This window comes from Aethalodelphis obliquidens, unplaced genomic scaffold (genome assembly GCF_003676395.1).
Source record: "Aethalodelphis obliquidens isolate GAN/ISIS:26980383/991018 unplaced genomic scaffold, ASM367639v1 scaffold6, whole genome shotgun sequence".
Lineage (NCBI taxonomy): Eukaryota > Metazoa > Chordata > Mammalia > Artiodactyla > Delphinidae > Aethalodelphis > Aethalodelphis obliquidens.
This window is the reverse complement of record NW_020837950.1, coordinates 57,758,665-57,780,058: the sequence shown is the minus strand read 5'-3', so window position 1 is coordinate 57,780,058 and position 21,394 is coordinate 57,758,665. Positions and strand designations below refer to the sequence as shown.

At 36.4% G+C, this 21,394-nt stretch overlaps 1 protein-coding gene across 2 annotated transcripts in view; it reads right to left on the bottom strand.

Moving 5' to 3' along the window:
* Window positions 1-21,394, bottom strand: part of AFG2A (AAA ATPase AFG2A) — a 339,272-nt gene that overhangs the window by 44,359 nt on the left and 273,519 nt on the right. The window contains exon 15 of one of the 2 annotated variants that reach the window (XM_027103655.1): window positions 17,320-17,484. The exons of the other annotated variant lie outside the window; for it this stretch is intronic. Within the exon in view, the coding sequence (XP_026959456.1) occupies window positions 17,320-17,484 (165 nt within the window). The remainder of the gene's footprint in view (window positions 1-17,319; window positions 17,485-21,394) is intronic. 2 annotated transcript variants of the gene reach the window in all.

Sequence of the window (21,394 nt, the reverse complement as noted above, 5' to 3'; positions counted from 1 at the left end):
AAAAAATGCAGATACCTCTGGAAGTGTTCTTGATTATTTGGCATTATGTAGTGAATTGATTTAATCAGACTGTTCCAACCAGAAAAGTGATTGAGATTGTCAAAATAAAGAACTCAGAAAAGTAGGTCAAGAGGATGCTGGGGCTCTTGGAAGATGAGGGGCGAAAAGCTATACAAAGAGATAAAGCGATGACAAACTCTGTCTAACCTAATCTTGCATAGGACTGGCTCTGTGCCTAGAAAAGAAAAGAAAAAAACCTCCCCTTTTCCTTTGGTGGCTCTAATAGTGCACGTTCTCCTTCCTCCAGGATGTAAAACTTATGCCTACTACTGTTAGGTTACCTATACTAGGGTGTAAGACATGTCAGCGGGCTAGCTTGGAAACTATCCACCAATGCTTCTGGAAGCACTGCTTGAAATAAGTGTTATTTTGAATTCTCCAAAGACAACTTAGAGTAAACTTTTTGTAAACTAGGAACTGCCTATACTCATCTGATTCTCAAAGACAATTCAGGATGAAATTAATGACTACAAATTAACAGAAATCATCTTTATTAGTTAGAAAAAAAGAAGTAAAAAATAGAACATGATCTGTGCTATAATAATGTGAGGTGTAATGGACTCTGTCTTAGTCAGCTTGGGCTGCCATAGCAAAATACCATAGACTGTGTGACTGAAGCAATAGAAATTAATTTTCTCACAACCCAGAGGCTGGAAGTCTGAGACTGCATGCCATCATGGTCAGTTCCTGCTGAGGGCTCTTTTCCTATCTTGTAGACAGCCGCAAATATCATAGTAACCTCACGTGGCCTTTCCTCTGTACAGTCAGGATGCTTTATTAGGACCCTACTCTATCACTTCATTTAATCCTAATTACCTCCTTTCCTTACATGCTTTATCTCCAAATACTGCCACGTTGGGGGTTAGGGCTTCAACGTGCGAATTTTGCAGGGACAGAAATTAGTTCACAGTGACTCTTTAAAAAACTATAAGCAATTACTATCAGGAAAAAGAGGAAAGAAAACTTCAAGCTTATTAGGCACTAAGACCTCTCTCTCTCACTCTCTTTTTGTTTTTTTTTTTCCCCAATCAGCCTGTGGGTCTCTCTGTGAAACACATAAAATGAGAGAAATATTCTCTTCTACTTTATTCTACATTTTGCCTATTTTATGACTATAAATGTGGATTATATATTGATCATCTAAAGTACTATCTACCAAAGAAGAAAACACACAGTCTTTATGGGTGGTTAGCTTATAAGGCATGATTAGTTTACATGTAGAGCTATATTTAAACACAGCTTTACAGATGTAGCTGGTTCAGCCAGCAAGTCACCTGATTCTTCAAACACCTGTAAAAGTTATATTTAGACCTTGGAGGTCCTCAGGATATATCACTACAGGAGTTGCAAAAATAAAAGTTCAAAATAATACAGAATAGTTATATATTACTTTATGCTATAAGATATTATTATAGAAAAAATTATTATATTGAGGTTTTAGGGTACTAATTGCAATAAACCACTTGGGGTAGGATCCAAGATATGCCCACATTAAACCAGATTTTATAATAAGCTAGATCATGTTCCAGTTGGACTTCGATATATGTTTCAATTTTTACATAATTTAGAATGTTGTATAATATCAAACAAGTCTTGTCCTTACTTGAGTTATTTTATTATGTTCCTAAAATTCAATTATTGATTTATAATTTTATATACAAGTACAAAGTGAATTAAAATATTAATGTAACTTGCTTTATATAATAAATGTTCTAAAATTTTGTAAAGAAATATTTCTTTAAAATATGTAATTTAAAAGCACTGAGGGTACAATTTACTCATGAAACTATCCCTACAGGGTTCAAAAATAAACTAGACATGGCAAAAAGTTTTGTTGTGCTGTACACAGCAGGTACACACTATTAATTTTATAGCATAAACATCTATTATTAAACTATAAGGAAGCCATGAATGAAATGGTAGAAGCCATGAATGAAATGCGTGCATGCATGCAAACTTCAGGCCCATTATGACCAATTCAGTTGTACAACAAGAAAGTTCACTTTGAATTGACAACTTTTGATTCATCTCCCCACTAAACTCCAGTTCTGACCAGATTTATGACACAGAGAAGAAAAGAAAAAAGAAATGCTGGGGACTACTATTGTTCAGAGTGTTTGTTTGACCTTTCATATTTTTAAGAATTCTGGCAAGAAGTTAATGCTAGGCAAACTAAATACAATTCTTGCTTTTAAATATAAAACCACTCCTTAAGGATTCTTTTAAAGTGAATAAAAATATGCCAAGGGGCTACTTTTGCTATCACTGAAAGAAGGTCTTGTCCAAATGTCAAAAACGGTTTAAGTGATTTTTTTTTTTTTTTGTAATTCTGAAGAAAAAGAGAAAATGACTAATTTATGATTTGGAATTTTCAAAATCATAAAAGTGGCATGTGGATTATACCTAATTCTTTTTTTTCCTTCTAAATGAACAGGGGAACTTTCCTACAAATATAAAAGCAAAACCCATTTTCCAGATTTTAAACAAAAAGAGAGCTAGCTATTATTAAAGAACACCAGAAATAATAGTTGGAGGTTAAAAACATAAACAAAAGACAGACATGCAAATCTTAATTCTTTCTACTTTTCTTTCAAGCCTAAGGCAAGATTAGATTCAGTTTTCAAATCCCTAAAACACAGTAGAGGTTATGTTTAAGAACAACTTAATGACTGCAGTGCAACTGTAAACAACTATTTTATAGAGTTTTAGCAACATTTTAATAGAATGATACCTTTGAGAACTCAGTTACTGTCTCTTGAGTATGAAGAATAAGAACATCCCTATGTCACCGTCAAACACCACATGACATACCTGCAGTACTTTTGTCCTTAGCATTTGATTGCTGAGACTTACCTAAGCACTAGGGTTCAACCCTTAGCTAAAATGAAAGGGCATACGAATTAGGTATGCGTATTTCCTAAATCATCGTTCTAGTAGAAATGCTATGTTCACTATTTTTTTCTCTTTTTAATTAATAAAACTTACATTAAAAAATAAGTCGTGGGCTTCCCTGGTGGCATCAGGTTAAGAATCCACCTGCCAATGCAGGGTACACGTGTTCGAGCCCTGGACTGGGAAGATCCCACATGCCGCGGAGCAACTAAGCCCGTGGGCCACAACTACTGAGCCTGCACTCTAGAGACCGCGAGCCACAACTACTCAAGCCCGTGCGTCTAGAGCCCGTGCTCCGCAACGAGAGAAGCCACCCAATGAGAAGCCTGCACACGGCAAAGAAGAGTAGCCCCCGCTCTCCGCAACTAGAGAAAGCTCGCGCGCAGCAACGAAGACCCAACGCAGCCAAAAATAAATAAATAAAATAAATAAATTTATAGAAAAAAATTTAAGTCGTATGCAAGGAACTAGTTATTACCTTAACAGATATACTAAAATAGGGATATTATGTAAACAGTTTGAAAATAAACATTAGCTTTACACTTGAAAGCAAAAAAATAGTATACATGCTTAAAAAGGAACAAATAAAAATAGGAATTACTGATGTTTATAAATATAAATCAGCTGAAATAAATGCTGCATGTAAGTATGAAATATAGTTTGAATTTAAAGAACATACCACCAAAACTAAAAACATGACATACACATGAAACACTCATGAGTATTCATAAAATATAAGGCAATAAAATATGGAAAAATTAAGCAAATTGTAAATTCTTTATATTAGATATCAATTGAATTGATTTTGCTGATTTATAAAAAATATAACAAAATTGATTTATTGAGCACTTGCTATATGTACTAGGATAAGTACACATATTACTTATTATATGAATCATTTCATCTATTCTGGACAACAGATCTATAAAGGAGAGATCTCTCACATAATTTACATAATAAGGAAACTGGTCACAATCTAGGAAATGGTCAGACCTGGCATTTGGATTTAGATATTTCTCATTCCATAACTCATTTGCTTAACTGTAATGCAGTTTCACATAGTACAAACTGTTCATAAAAGAAGAAAAAGTTTTCACTTACATTGGTGGCATACTTTTCGTATACGGATCAATTGGGATCACTATTAGAAGTTAGCCTACCTTCACCTCAAATAACCAAACGAAAATATCCAACTCTACCAGAATCTATACTATAGAATTAGTACTATGCTTTACAATCCTTTAATTAATTAATTTTGATGTGGACTATTTTTTAAAAGGCTTTACTGAATTTGTTACAATATTGCTTCTATTTTATGTTTTGTTTTTTTGGCCTCGAGGCACGCGGGATCTTAGCTCCCCGACCAGGGATCGAACCTGCAGCCCCTGCATTAGAAGGCAAAGTCTTAACCACTGGATCGCCAGGGAAGTCCCTACACATCTTTTTACAATCATGAGTTCCTTTCAAGTTGGTAGAACCCCCCCCCCCCCCACAAATTTATCACACATTTGAAGATGAAGAAGCACAGATTAAATGTCTGTACAAAAATTCTGGAGAACCAGCATGAGTCAATAGAGAGACTGAGAATTTGGAAGAGGAGAAACAAGGTGGAATGTTAAAATGCCATTATTATTGGCCTGAGCAATTCTTCATAGATACTTATTTAGCCTGGATACCAGGCTTGGGAACTACATTATCAGGTAGGTCTTGATGAACTTGTTGCCTTGATATACTGCTTCTCTTTATAAAGGGGCTTCAGTACTTTATACTTTCAGTAATAAAATGCTGTATTAAGTTTGTTGCCAGCCAGCCTCTCATTCAATATTCATCTCCTTTCTGACTAATGCTTTTTGTAATCTGACAGCAGTTTTAAACACCTGGCAAGGAGTCAGTAATACAGGTATGGCAGCACAAGGTGTTCTGGAGAATGATTTGCTTGGTGTAAACATCCTATCTAAAATAGACCTCAGGTAAGCTGAATTAAGGTTCTTTTTATTGCCAATTTAAGTAGAAGTTCATGTTTGGAAATATAGAGAATGTTACATTTCCATACACTGTAAGTTTTAAAAACTATAAGTTAAAATGAACATTATAACTTCGTAGCTTTTTCTTACTTTCCTAACAAAGAGTCTAGGGAAAAAGTAGGCCGATGCATATTTCCGTTTTATAAGACTTTTTATCCTAACATCTCCAGAATCATAGATATTGAACTTGACTTGCTGTTCTTAAGGAAGCTGAAAAGCAGAAAAACCAAAAGTATCAGGAAAAAAAAAAATCACTGGGCATGGGAATCTCTGAGCAATTAAAACTTTCATTTCCATTCAGTGGAAAATTGTTTAAGTTTGCTAAGGAGTTTTTTTTTTTTTTTTTTTTTTTTTTTTTTTTTTTTGGCCATGCCATGCAACTTACATGATCTTAGTTCCCAGACAAGGGATTGAACCGGGGCCCTTGGCAGGGAAAGCACGGAGTCCTAACCACTAGGCTGCCACGGAATTCCTAGGAGAATTTTATTAAAATCCGAATTCTATGAACTGTCAGAGTTTTTCAAGGTTCCCATTCCTCTGGTGCCATGATTAGGATCTCTAGGCCACAGAAGCAAGTATTCGGAGACACTGACCACAACCCCAAGATCCCAGGTTTCTAGAAGCATTGTAAGGAAAACATAACCATGTTATATGTCCCTGGAGGTCCAACCCCTAAAGAATTCCTTATACAATTAATCTAATCTCTGACAGGTATATAGGCCCACATTTTTAGCACTAGAAAGGATCATAAAGACCGTTATTTCTACTCCCTTATTAAAATACGAGAACTGAGCTCTAGAGATGGTAACTGATTTGGCCAAACTAATACTGCAGTAAATGGTCAAGGTGGGACTGAAGTCTAGGTCTTGGTTTTTACCAAACGGTAAGGGAGAGGGGTGGAGGACTGGCTTAAAAGTTACAGTCTAGATATAAGCTTTTAGTGTATCTGATTTTTGCTCTGGAAGGTTTTATCATGATTCATTTACAACAGGGTAGCTACATTTTAGCCATTGAACAGAAATGCAGAGATCAGGTACTTGCCCTAGGAGCTTATGTTCAAAGTTACGAGTGGTAACATGGCTCAGAAGACATAATCCACCTGACTTTTAATATTTTGGCCATTCATATCAGGTGCTGCACCTCATGGCAGGTTTAATGTGCTAATGTTGTACAAAAGACATCTTTAAATTCCCATTTATCCCATTCACAAAACATATTTGTCCAAGGGCTCATGAGGCAAATCTTAAAGTCACAGAAAGTAGTTTATCTACTTGGGATTAAAATCTAAATTTATTTATTTGATGAATACATATAAACTTTACATGAGGTACTGTGCTAGTAGGCACTGTGAGGGATATTTAAAGGTAGATAAGCCAAAAAATGAGACGACCCTGTATAGATGTGAAGGTTGAGCATATACAAGGATGCCCAGCTGAGGGGGTGAATAAGGACTTAATGAAATAGGGACTTTCATGAAAGCTCATGTTCTGCTTGACAAGTCTTTTGCCCTCGCAGAAATCTGTCACCAAATGGGGTAAAGGAGCGTCTTTTTCTAATTCGTGTAAAGGTGCTCCATAGGCTAAGCTAGTGGTGGCCTTGGACACAAATGCCACCAATCTTTCAAACACACAAATCTGACCACAGTATTTCTTATTAAATTCTTCAATGGTTCTCCACGGCTTAAAGGAGAAAAACAAGTCCAGATGATGTGCAAGGTCCTTCACATTTGTCTGACCTACTTTTCCTGCTTTATCACCTACTACTTCCACTCTCAGACTCTTTTTCTACTCATATTTTAACCTTTAACTGAATCTAGAACACACTATGTTCTTTTATGCATCTCTGCCTTTCTGTATGCCAGGCATGCTCCCCTTTCCGGCCCTACTCTACTTTGGGAACTCCTATTCACCTATTAAGACTCAGATCAACTATCCCCACCTTCAATCCCAGTTAGTGTGAGTTACATCCTCTTCTTTCTCCCCTAGTATTCTGCACATCATTACATCATGCCACAAAAAACACATTATACAGAACTTAGTTGTTTATATGTCTTTCCCTCTAAACTGAAGACCTTATTCACAATACCTGGTAAATACTGTAAATGAATAAAGAAAAACATAGTTCCTAACTTCAAGTAGCTTACAATTTTTGCGAAGATGACATCGAGGTAGCTAAAGACAACTGTCAGAAAAGTACATATAAAAAACTGTACGGCTTCCCTGGTGGCGCAGTGGTTGGGAGTCCGCCTGCCAATGCAGGGGACACGGGTTCGTGCCCCGGTCCGGGAGGATCCCATATGCCGCGGAGCGGCTGGGCCTGTGAGCCATGGCCGCTGAGCCTGTGCGAACGGAGCCTGTGCTCCACGGCAGGAGAGGCCACAACAGTGAGAGGGGCCCGCGTACCAAAAAAAAAAAAAAAAAAAAGTAAAGATGTTTCATATCTGCTATCCACAAGAGCAGGCAAATCTTTATCAAAGTTTCAGAGATGTTAAGGGGAACTAGGAAACAGTTTCAAAGATTCTTCTGTTGACTCAGAGGCAGGAAGAGTCTTTCAGGAGGAGTTGAAGGATCCAGGTTCTGGTTCTGGGTCTGTCACTTATTGGCTGTGGGACTTCAGACAAATCAATTGTTTTTGCTTGGCTCTAGTTCTTTTGCTACAGCGGTGTTCTCCTAGTGTTAGGCACTCAGATAACGTATATCAAAAAAGAAAAAAAGTTTAAAACCAGAAGTGTCACTTTAGTGAACGTTAAAACTGATATTTTTGTTCATCAGAATTACTTAGAGTCAACACATAAATCATCCATCCAACATTAATGTCCACTGATTCAGTGGACAGAATGGTTGCTTTGCTGGACTCCAAGAAGTAGAAAACCTGGTTTCTGCCGTAGAAAATCTTACAGTTTGTTTGCGGGGGGTGGGGGGGGGAGGGGGGAGGGGGAAGGGGAAGGGACCTGAGGCGGCTGCTCGTATTAAAATAACCACAGAAATATCCTAAATGCTAAACAAGTGAAACAGAAATCAGAGTAAAGGAGTTCAAAAGGAGAAGCCATTTCTGGGTGGGGCTGTCATGATGGTTTTATGACAAAGCAGTGATTTCAGTAGGTTGTATAAACAAAGAGTACTTTGAAATTTGGGCTAGAGATATAGAATTTTAGGGTAAATGCACAAGAAAGAGTAGAGAGAACAAAGATCTCAAATAAGAACAGCAGACCAGCTAGTGACAACAGCATGATTTCATAGGGCAGTTTCTGATAAGGCGGGACAAGCAGATTGCACGTGTGTCTACAGGAGGTTGCTAAGTCCTGCAGTGCCCTGCTTCACTCTGAGATAGGAACACTGCTGCTAGCTGCTCTCTATCAGCACTACCCAGGGAGCCTGAGACCAGGCCAAAACGTGTCCTGTCCTGCCTTAGGATCTTTAGTCCTATCTTAGATGTGTTGTTAGGCTCGTCATACAGAGTCAGTCTATGCCAGGTTCTAGTACATTGATCCTGACTTTTATTTAGATTAGGGAAAACAGTCACAAGAGGCTTCACGTAGGAAGAGTACAGATATCCTACGTGGTTATAATTGCTCCTTCTGTTTTCACTGGGTAGGAGAAAAGAGAGAGGCTATCAGAAGGAATAATAATAAGCAAGATAGAAAAGTAATTTAAGTCTCTCCCTTTATTAGCTATAATAACTCAAGCACAGTGAGAGGAACGCTTCTTGAATTAAAGAGGCACACTGGAAGGTGAATTTTTAATATCAAGCTGGCATGAAGACCTTGAGCTATTATGAGACCCAGGAGGGCCTAGACTACAAAACAGAATTCAGGGCAAGACACATCACTTTAGTAAGATAGAGATAAGTACACTAAATTTACATGAAGTTAAAGCTTTTTGAAAAATTAATGTGAAATTATTTAACTTTAACAAATTGCTAGAGCTAGATTCATAAGATGACCCTAAAAATCACCATATAAAGTAGATTTTTACGTTTTGAAGAAAAGACTAAGAGGCAATCTCAATTATTATAAATAATAATTTCAGATAAATTATCTGGTTATTGAGACAATGAAAACTGCCTTATGGCAGCATCATCCAATACTGTCGTGGTAAATATAAATACTGAACTGATAAAACGAGGAAAGGATGAAGGGAAATAACATTTATGAAGCACTCCTTATGTGTCAGGCCTTGTTTCTTGGTGCTTTTCCATTTATTATCTCATTTAACCCTCAAAACAATTTCAGTCACATAGATGTCTTATAAATGAGGAAACTGAGGTTCAAAGAAGGTCAATAACTTGCCTGTAACCACCCAGAGAGAAAAGAGCTACAATTCGATTAAAAGTCTACTCAACTGCAGCATTAACATTCTTTTTTCTCCCCTACTTTATTGCCTCTCTTGAAAGCTGAATTCTCAAATCTTGATATATGAAATAAATGCTATCATTGCCTATATTATTTATAAAATGTACAGGTGATACCTGGCTCTGAGAGAGTTTGTCAGTTTTAATGAGATAATCACTGAAAGGAGGATAACATCCAAATGCAAATAAACATTCAATCCAAATTTTAGATATGAATTGTCAGCCTGTGTCAGCAAATTCCTATACAGAGAGGAAATGATGTATCTTATCCATCACCTCTGTCCTCAAGCACACGGCACATGGGTAACGGGCCCTGTCATGGCTTCATACGCATAGATTTGTGACTGCTGATTTCCTGGCAGTGGGTAAGATAAACGTTTTCTTAAAGGAACTAGGATAATTTGATATAAGACAAATACATGAAGTGGAATCTGCTACAAATAACTTAAAAAACAAAAATCAAAGACAAAAGAAAACAATAGCTATAACCAAAAAAGACTTTTTATTTCCTCCTGAAGTGAATTCCCATCTGCTTTTAAATGGCAACATGTTTTTCCATTAACTGGGAGCTACAGCCAAGAAGCCAAAGACAATGAGGTTCTGGCCACGGGAGAGCAGCAGGCGGCAGAGATGGCTGAAGGATGCCGCCTGCTTCAGCCGCTCCTTAGAGGCTGCTCCCTAGGGACCACATTCTCTTTTCAGCTGGTGACAAACTTCCTCTTGGGACTCTCCTGAGGATTAAAATAATGCTTTAATTCCCTGTGTACCCTCTCCAAGGAGGGAAAATGAAGTAACTCAGAAGAGTAGAAGGAGCTACTTCAAACTTAGGGTGCCTGTAAGCTTTTACGGAACAATGTTGACCTGGCAAAAGCACCAGGTGACAAGAAAATATTTTTAAAAATTAACCCTCCTATCCCAGTCCTTTAATGAGTGCAGTATCATCTCCATCCTAACCATTCTAAACAACTTTTTAATTAAAAATAAAAATAAAATATTCACTACAGTTAAAATAAACATTTTATGTTTCTAAAAAGCAGTGTCAGCAATTTCCTCATTTCTGGCTCACCCAGCCAAATTCTTGTTCGTATAGCTGATACTGTACAGTCAAATAAAATTAATTTTATGTAATACTGAATACACTACTCTCCCGTGAAGACAATTAACTGAGTCAGTAGTTTCAGTTTTATACCAAAAGTGCCCACAGAGACACCCCAACTCTGAAAAAGAGGCTGTGCCTATAGCAGGGTGCATTGCTACAAGAAGGTTCCTCTATGATAAATGAGAAGGGAAAGTCTATTTTTCCTAAATCTAACCTTTTTTCAGTTCATTAAATGTTTGTTAAGTATGTACTATGTAGTAGGTTCTGTGCTGAAGGATATGGCCTTGCTGGGGGAAGAAATAAATTAGTTAAATCAGTGGTAAAGCACTGAGCCTGTAGGTATCAGATGACTGAGGTTCAAGCTTTGAATTTGTTTTACTATTTAAAAACCTATCAGGGACTTCCCCAGTGACGCAGTGATTAAGAATCTGCCTGCCAAAGCAGGGGACACGGGTTAGAGCCCCAGTCTGGGAAGATCACACATGCCTCGGGGCAACTAAGCCCGTGTACCACAACTACTGAAGCCCGGGTGCCTAGAGCCCGTGCTCCGCAACAGGAGAAGCTACCGCAATGAGAAGACCGCTCACCGCAACGAAGAGTGGCCCCCACTCGCTGCAACTAGAGAAAGCCCTTGCAGCAATGAAGACCCAATGCAGCCAAAAAAAAAAGATCAAAACTAATTTTGGCTTTCAAACATTGTTGTGCCATTTTAATTCTGATAGAAGAAAAAAAGATGAGAGAGATCTTATATTTTATGTGAAGCTAAGTTTAATCTATCTTAAACTTCCTATTGATTAATTTTGAGACTTTAAAAAGATAATATTTTTCCTCAAACAATAAGGCACCTGTGTCAATTACTTAAATATTCAGACCAAACCCTCCACCCAAAACAAAAAATGTGGAACAAACCTGTCTTGTCCAAATTGAAAAGCCTAGAACTACTAAGATACGGCTCTGGAATAAATGTCTATGAAGTTGTAATAATATACTGATTATAACTAGGACTACAGAAAGATACCCTTCCCTCACCTACACAATATGGGACATAAAAACGTAAACTGAGGGACCGTATTTTCTGCTACTTTCTCTGTGACTATTTTTAGAAAATCTGATATAAAAATCAATCAGAAATGAATTTGCTTATATTTCAGACTGAATTAGGCATGTACTACATAAGAACTAGTAAGCTGGTACAATAATTCCTGGCACCAAGTGAGTTTTTACCTTTCAGCCAGACAGGACCTCACTGGCTTTGCTTTTTGTTTTGCACTTCTGTGTTACTACCATGAATTATTTCAAAGTGAGAAAGGCATATTTATACCTTGCTAACTACTCTTCCACTTCACTCAACTCAAGTGAAAGATTTATGGTTTCTTTTCCTGCCTACTTCCTGTAAACTGACATATCATATACAGCCCTTGGTCTCACACCAAAAACTAAATTCTAGAAATGCTGGAGCAGTCAGTTAGCAGTAACTGTATGTTCATTTTAACTTAATGGATGGTCATGCCACAGAGATGCTCATAAGGATTATTGTTTCAGACAGGACTTTAAAGGTGAACGCACTTTAACTGCTTCCCAAGCTACGTTCTACATGGATTTTCCACCCCACTGGAATTTAAAAATTTAAAGGGGGTAAAATCAAACATACATAGTTACTAGTTGAAAAAAACAGTGAGTAGATTTGATATTTATTATGGTGGCTGTTATTAGCTATGACTACATGATATACTAAATCCAATTCCACATGTAAGTATACCTACAAGACTCTCTGAGTACCACTAATGATGTTATGTGTTAACCTCTTTGGTTTTTACAGAAGACAGATAAAAAATAATAGCAAGCAAAACAGAATGTGGAGTCCCAGCCTGCTGGATAATTCAGAATGAAAAGAATCTACAGCTTCTTACTTAAGAAAGTATTAATTTCCCAGTACAGACCCATATCAGTGGTATTCAGAAGACATTTCTGTGTTGAGGAATATATAGTCCAAATTTTTCTTAAGATATACATGTAGAAAAGCTGCACAAAGAGTTTAATGGAATTTTATTCTGTAAATAAAAAGAGCCTAAGTAAAGAGTTGCTAAGGACAGAAAAAATATTTATTTATTTGCCATACTTAAAATTTTCATATTTTCACAGAGGTCTTGCTATTCTTGTTGAGAGTATACTTTTACTATTACGGGCAGACTGGCTGTCACTTCTATGGTTTTTATGAGAGAATCTTTGTAGACTGAGATAATTTTCCCAAATCTTAAAAGATAATAATAAAATCTCTCTGCCAAGTCTTTTGTATTTCAGAGTGCTTACATGATATCTTAATCTCATTTTTATGATCTCTATGAGAAAACAGTAGGGCAAGTTGTACACCAATTCCATTTGATAGGGTAAAGCATTCAAAGTTCAGAGATGTGTATAACTGGTTGGAAGCTGTTGTATCAAAAAGCCCCTAGACTGGCTGAATGGATACAAAAACAAGACCCGTATATATGCTGTCTACAAGAGACCCACTTCAGACCTAGGGACACATACAGACTGAAAGTGAGCGGATGGAAAAAGATATTCCATGCAAATGGAAACCAAAAGAAAGCTGGAGTAGCAATTCTCATATCAGACAAAACAGACTTTAAAACAAACACTATTGCAAAAGACAAAGAAGGACACTACAAAATGATCAAGGGATCAATCCAAGAAGAAGATATAAAAATTGTAAATATTTATGCACCCAACATAGGAGCACCTCAATACATAAGGCAAATACTAACAGCCATAAAAGGGGAAATCGACAGTAACACAATCACAGTAGGGGACTTTAACACCCCACTTTCACCAATGGACAGATCATCCAAAATGAAAATAAATAAGGAAACACAAGTTTTAAATGATACATTAAACAAGATGGACTTAACTGATATTTATAGGACATTCCATCCAGAAACAACAGAATACACATTCTTCTCAAGAGCTCATGGAACATTCTCCAGGATAGATCATATCTTGGGTCACAAATCAAGCCTTGGTAAATTTAAGAAAATCAAAATCATATCAAGTATCTTTTCAGACTACAATGCTATGAGACTAGATATCAATTACAGGAAAAAATCTGTAAGAAATACAAACACATGGAGGCTAAGCAACACACTACATACTAACCAAGAGATCACTGAAGAAATCAAAGAGGAAGTCATCTGCCATAGAAACAAATGACAATGAAAACACAATGACCCAAAACCTATGGGATGCAGCAAAAGCAGTTCTAAGAGGGAAGTTTATAGCAATACAATACTACCTTAAGAAACAAGAAACATCTCAAATAAACAATCTAGCCTTATACCTAAAGCAATTAGAGAAAGAAGAACAAAAAACCCCCAAAGTTAGCAGAAGGAAAGAAATCATACAGATCAGATCAGGAATAAATGAAAAAGAAATGAAGAAAACGACAGCAAAGATCAATAAAACTAAAAGCTGGTTCTTTGAGAAGATAAACAGAATTGATAAACCATTAGCCATACTTATCAAGAAGAAAGGGAGAAGACTCAAATCAATAGAATTAGAAATGAGAAAGGAGAAGTAACAACTGACACTGCAGAAATACAAAGGATCCTGAGAGATTACTACAAGGAACTCTATGCCAATAAAATGGACAACCTGAAAGAAATGGACAAATTCTTAGAAATGCACAACCTTCTGAGACTGAACCAGGAAGAAACAGAAAACATGAACAGACCAATCACAAGCACTGAAATTGAAACAGTGATTAAAAATCTTCCAACAAACAAAAGCCCAGGACCAGATGGCTTCATGGGTGAATTCTATCAAACATTTAGAGAACAGCTATCACCTATACTTCTCAAGCTCTTCCAAAATATAGCAGAGGGAGGAACACTCCCAAACTCATTCTACCACCGTCACGCTGATACCAAAACCAGACAAAGATGCCACAAAGCAAGAAAACTACAGGCCAATATCACTGATGAACATAGATGCAAAAATCCTCAACAAAATACTAGCAAACAGAATCCAAGAGCACATTAAAAGGATCATACAACATGATCAAGTGGGGTTTATCCCAGGAATGCAAAGATTCTTCAATATACACAAATCAATCAATGTGATACACCATATTAACAAATTGAAGGAGAAAAACCATATGATCATCTCAATAGATGCAGAGAAAGCTTTCGACAAAATTCAACACCCATTTATGATTAAAAACTCTCCGGAGAATAGGCATAGAGGGAACTTTCCTCAACAGAATAAAGGCCATATATGACAAACCCACAGCCAACATCATCCTCAATGGTGAAAAACTGAAAGCATTTCCACTAAGATCAGGAACAAGACAAGGTTGCCCACTTTCACCACTATTATTCAACATAGTTTTGGAAGTTTTAGCCACAGCAATCAGAGAAGAAAAGGAAATAAAAGGAATCCAAATCGGAAAAGAAGAAGTAAAGCTGTCACTGTTTGCAGATGACATGATACTATACATAGAGAATCCTAAAGATGCTACCAGAAAACTACGAGAGCTAATCAATTAATCTGGTAAAGTAGCAGGACACAAAATTAATGCACAGAAATCTCTGGCATTCCTATACACTAAGGATGAAAAATCTGAAAGTGAAATTAAGAAAACACTCCCATTTACCATTGCAAAAAAAGAATAAAATATGTAGGAATAAACCTACCTAAGGAGGCAAAAGACCTGTATGCAGAAAACTATAAGACACTGATGAGAGAAATTAAAGATGATACATATGGAGAGATATACCATGTTCTTGGATTTGAAGAATCAACATTGTGAAAATGACTCTACTACCCAAAGCAATCTACAGATTCAATGCAATCCCTATCAAACTACCACTGGCATTTTTCACAGAACTAGAACAAAAAATTTCACAATTTGTATTGAAACACAAAAGACTCCGAATAGCCAAAGCAATCTTAAGAAAGAAAAACGGAGCTGGAGGAATCAGGCTCCCTGGTTTCAGACTATACTACAAAACTACAGGAATCAAGACAATATGGTACTGGCACAAAAACAGAAACATAGATCAATGGAACAGGATAGAAAGCCCAGAGATAAATCCATGCACATATGGTCACCTTATCTTTGATAAAGGAGGCAAGAATATACAGAGGAGAAAAGACAGCCTCTTCAATAAGTGGTGTTGGGAAAAGTGGACAGCTACATGTAAAAGAATGAAATTAGAACACTCCCTAACACCGTACACAAAAATAAACTCAAAATGGATTAAAGACCTAAATGTAAGGCCAGACACCATCAAACTCTTAGAGGAAAACATAGGCAGAACACTCTATGACATAAATCACAGCAAGATCCTTTTTGACCCACCTCCTAGAGAAATGGAAATAAAAACAAAAATAAACAAATGGGACCTAATGAAACTTAAAAGCAAAGGAAACTACAATCAAGATAAAAGACAACCCTCAGAATGGGAGAAAATATTTGGAAATGAAGCAACTGACAAAGGATTAATCTCCAAAACATACAAGCAACTCAGGCAGCTCAATTTCAAAATAACAAACAACCCAATCCAAAAATGGGCAGAAGACCTAAATACACATTTCTCCAAAGAAGATATATAGATTGCCAACAAACACATGAAAGAATGCTCAACATCATTAATCATTAGAGAAATGCAAATCAAAACTACAATGAGATATCATCTCACACTGGTTAGAATGGCCATCATGAAAAAATCTACAAACAATAAATGCTGGAGAGAGTGTGAAGAAAAGGGAACCCTCTTGCACTGTTGGTGGGAATGTAAACTGATACAGCCACTATGGAGAACAGTATGGAGGTTCCTTAAAAAACTAAAAATAGAACTACCACACAACCCAGCAATCCCACTACTGGGCATATACAATCAGAAAACCATAATTCAAAAAGAGTCATGTACCAAAATGTTCATTGCAGCTCTATTTACAATAGCCAGGACATGGAAGCAACCTACGTGTCCATCAACAGATGAATGGATAAAGAAGATGTGGCACATATATACAATGGAATATGACTCAGGCATAAAAAGGAACGAAACTGAGTTATTTGTAGTGAGGTGGATGGACTGTCATACAGAGTGAAGTCATACAGGCTGTCATACAGAGTGAAGTAAGTCAGAAAGAGAAAAACAAATACCGTATGCTAACACATGTATATGGAATCTAAAAAAAAAATAAAGAAAAAAAAATGGTCAGAAGAACCTAGGGGCAAGATGGGAATAAAGATGCAGACCTACTAGAGAATGGACTTGAGGATACGGGGAGGGGGAAGGGTAAGGTAGGACAAAGCGAGAGAGTGGCATGGACATATATACACTACCAAACATAAGGTAGATAGCTAGTGGGAAGCAGCCGTATAGCACAGGGAGATCAGCTGGGTGCTTTGTGACCACCTGGAGGGGTGGGATAGGGAGGGTGGGAGGGAGGGAGATGCAAGAGGTAAGAGATATGGGAACATATGTATATGTATTACTGATTCACTTTGTTATAAAGCAGAAACTAATACACCATTGTAAAGCAATTATATTCCAATAAAGATGTTAAAATAAACAAACAAACAAACAAAAAACAAAATCAAAAAGCCCCAAAAGAAGAATCTTCTACTTCTAGTCCAGTGTTCTCTCCACTATATTATGCTGCTTCTCTGAAGAAGCATTTTGAGAAATAGATAAGCCAGGTAAAAACAATTTAAATATAATAGAGGCCAGGTAAAATGCAATTTAATTTAGTCAATGTAGTATATTTCCTGTTTTAAGATTACTTAATACACAGTTATTTAAAACAGCTGGCATCAAGCAAGCTTTTCTTTACTAATGACCCCAAGGCACTGTTCTTCCCACCAAGGTATTTTAAGGGGAACTATCTTACCTCTGCTCCTGAATATGTATCTGTTTGGAGGATGAGTTCATTCAGATCAACATCATTACTGATTGGCATAGAGTGAAACTGCAAGTTAAATATTTCCCTTCTTGTTTCTGCATCTGGTAAAGGCACGTAGATGATTCTATCAATTCTTCCAGGCCGCATCAAGGCCTATAAAGAAGAAGGGGCAACAAAGATTAACCAAGCTCAGAATTGATATTCCATATGAAGGAACCCAAGGAAAGAGGATGTCCAGAATCTCATGAATATCTCACTATTATCATAATTAGTAAATAAAACAAGTACTAGAGATTCTAAAGTCTATTTCAAAGATTCAAACAAATAAACAATGTCAGAGTACTTTTGAAAATAGGAAAACAGGATTTCTGAAAGGCTTTTTGCTCCTCAGCAACTGTCAGGTCAGTAAAAGACGACTATTGTCTTTTAAGGAAATGTGTATATGACTTGCATTCATCATATCAAAAGGTGTTTTTTGGTAACTTCCTGCAATAACTCTTCAAATATGGGTTAAGCTGTTTTCAGAGATCCCACAAAATAACATAGCTCAGATCAAAGAATACTTCTAGAGATGATGGCAGTCAAATGCACTTCCCTAATATTTTATCGAAGGTGAATGCCTGAACTATCTTAGAGCTAATGAAGTCATCTATTCAGAAAAAACTATTGAGCGGTACTATACACCAGAGTTTGTTCTTGGTACTAGGAAACAGCACGAATAAGACAGATAAGTGTAAAATTGACTATAGTGAGAGTTACACGTCTGTGAATATACTAATAAGCTTTGAATTCTATATTTTAAGTGGATGAATTTTATGGTATGTAAATTATATCTCCATAAAGCTATTAAGAGAGATATGGGTCAAAAGTGTGCACGTATCTGTGTGTGCTTTGAGGGGATGGGGCAGCTTTTAGTTGGGGTAGTCAGAGAAAGCCTCTTTGAGGAGGTAACTTATGCAGATATCCAAAGGAGACACCCATACAAAGATCTGGGAAAGAGCATTCAAGGTAAAAGAAACCTCAAGTACAAAGGCACAGATGACTGGCATGTTCCAGAGACAGAAAAAACCCACTGTGGTAGAAACAGTGAATAAAATGAAAAGACATAGGAAATGAGGTTAGAGAGATAGTCACAGGCAGATTATGAGGTCTTAAACAACATGGTGAAGAGTCTGGACTGCATTCTATTTGCAATGAGAAGCCACTGGAAGGTTTTAAGTAGGAAGGTGAAATGGTAAGGTTTACAAGCAAAGATCATTCTTGTGGGACAAAAAAAGGTCTAATAAGAGTCCAGTAAGGAAAGAAAAGAGAAGATGGGGTAGAAAAAAATATTTGAAGAAGAGGCTGAAAATTCCCCCAAATTGGTAAACCATAAATTCACAAAATCAAGAAGCTCAGTGAATTTCAAACAAAATAAATACAAAGAAAACCATACATGAACACATTATAGTCAAACTGCTGAAAACCAAAGATAAAATCTTAAATGCTGCCAGAGTGAATACAGGGAACAATGATTTGAATCACCAATGACTCTCAATTAAAACAATGGAGGGCAGAAACCAGTAGAACAACATCTTTAAAATGTTGAAAGAATAAAAATGTCACCCCAGAATTCTATTCCCAGTGAAAGTACTCTTTAACAACGAGGGAAAAATAAAGTCATTTTTAGATAAAAGAAAACCAAGGAAATCTGTTTCCAGTAGATCTGCATTACAGAAAATGCTAAAGGAAGTTCTTTAGCTTGAAGGGAAATGACATGAGATGGAAAATTGAATCTTCAGGAAGAAATCAAAAGGATTAGAAATGATATACCCCCAAAATGTAGACTCCTTCCAACTCCAAAAAAATTACTCTTCTTGCTGGCATAATCAGAAACAGCACTCCTTGAATATTTAGGAGATACTTATAAACAGTGAAAAACAGCACATTTCTATATGTGTACTTATGAATATGAAGTATCCAGAAAGAAGGTGTGATAGAATACAGAAAGTAAGGAAGATAAGAACTTAGACATGAACCTCTTTTAATTATAAAAACTAAAACAACAACAACAACAACAACAAACCTCCAAATCCTGAAAATGTAGCTGGGCCATACATTAAACATTACAGAAAATACAAACATTGAAACCTCATATGGTTGCTCTGTGGGACTTAGTTCTTAGGGAACTGGTGAAAAAATGATGATATTCTGTGAGTAATAAACTGTCCTCTGTCTCTGACTCAGGAGTCTCAAGTCTTTTGCCAGATTCTATGAAATTGTGGCAGACTAACTTGTTAGCTTTCAAATAGGGTAAAGTCTCGGAACCTTCATATTTCTTAATACATATGTTCCTAATAATGGAGCCTCAACATATATAAAGCAAAAATTGACAGGTTTAAAAAGATAAATATATATAATTCCACAATCATAATAGGAGATTTTAACATTCCTCTCTTAGCATTGATGGAACTAGAAAACAAATCAGTAAGACAGAGAGGATCTAACAAGACCATCAATCATCTTGACCTAATTGATATTTATTTATAGGGCACTATGCCCAACAACTGCAGAACACATATTCTTTTCAAGTACACTTGGTATATTCACCAAGACAGCCCATATGATAAGCCATAAAACAAAACTCAACAAATTCAAAAGGACTGAAATCATACAGAGTAGAACTCTATGAGAAGAGTAAGTTAGACATGAATAAAAATAGGACATAGAGGAAAACCCCAAACACACTGGAAATTAAACAACATACTTCTAAATAAACCATGGGTCAAAGAAGATATCACAAAGGAAATGAGAAAATGTTTCAAGTTGAATGATAATGAAAATCTAACGTATGAAGATTTGTGGAATATAGTTAAAGCAGTGCTTAGAGGCAATTTTATAACTTTAAATGCTTATAGTAGGAAAGAAGTCTAAAAGCAATGACCTAAGTTTCAAGAGTAAGTACAGGAAGGAAATAATGAACATGAGAGCAGAAATCAATGAAATGGGAAACAAACAAGAGAGAAAATCAAAGGCAAGTGTAGTTTTCTACAAAGATTTAAAAAATTGATTAAATTCTAGCTAGACTGAACAAGGATAGAGAGAACAAATCATCAACATCAGAAATGAAAGAAGGGTTATCACTACAGATCCTAAAGACAGTAAATGGATAATAATAGAATATTATAAACAACTTTATGATGATAAAAAGAAACAAATTTCTTGAAAAATTCAGGTAGAAAATGGACACAAAATGAAACAGAAAATCAGAATAGCCCTACATTTATTTTTAAAAATGAAACTGAACTCATCAAAAAATTGAATCCACCGTAACCAACCTTTCCACTAACACATTATTGACCAGGGGATTTTTGCAGAAACTAACGCCTGTGGCTGTTAATACGTCTCCAGTCAAAAATGTGTTAAGAAAAATCCAAGCCCATATGATTTCCCTTCTGAATTTTACCAAAGAAGAAATAACATCAAAATTATACAATCACTTTAGAATACAGAGACGGGAACACGTCTCAACTTGTTTTATAAAGCCAGCATAATACTAACTCCAAAACTTGACAAAGATACTACAAAAATTGAAGATTACAGATTAATGACACCTTCATAAATATAGACCTAAAAATCCTTTAAAAACATTGGCAAATAGAATCTAACAATATATAAAATGGATAAATCATCATAACCAAGTAAGAATTATCCCCGGAATGCAAGGTTAGTTTAACACTCAAAATCCAATGAATATAATTCACTACAGTAAACAGAATAAAGGAGAAAAACAATATGATCATTTAATATGTGCAGAAAAAACAAATGACAAAGTTTAAGATCTACTCAAAATAAGAAAACTCTCAGCAAACTAGGAACAGAAGGGAACTTCTTCAATATAATAAATGGTATTACAAAAACCTACAGGTAGGGCTTCCCTTGTGGCACAGCAGTTGAGAATCCACCTGCCAATGCAGGGGACATGGGTTCGATCCCTGGTCCGGGAAGATCCCACATGTCGCGGAACAACTAAGCCCGTGAGCCACAACTACTGAGCCTGCGTGCTGCAACTACTGAAGTCCGT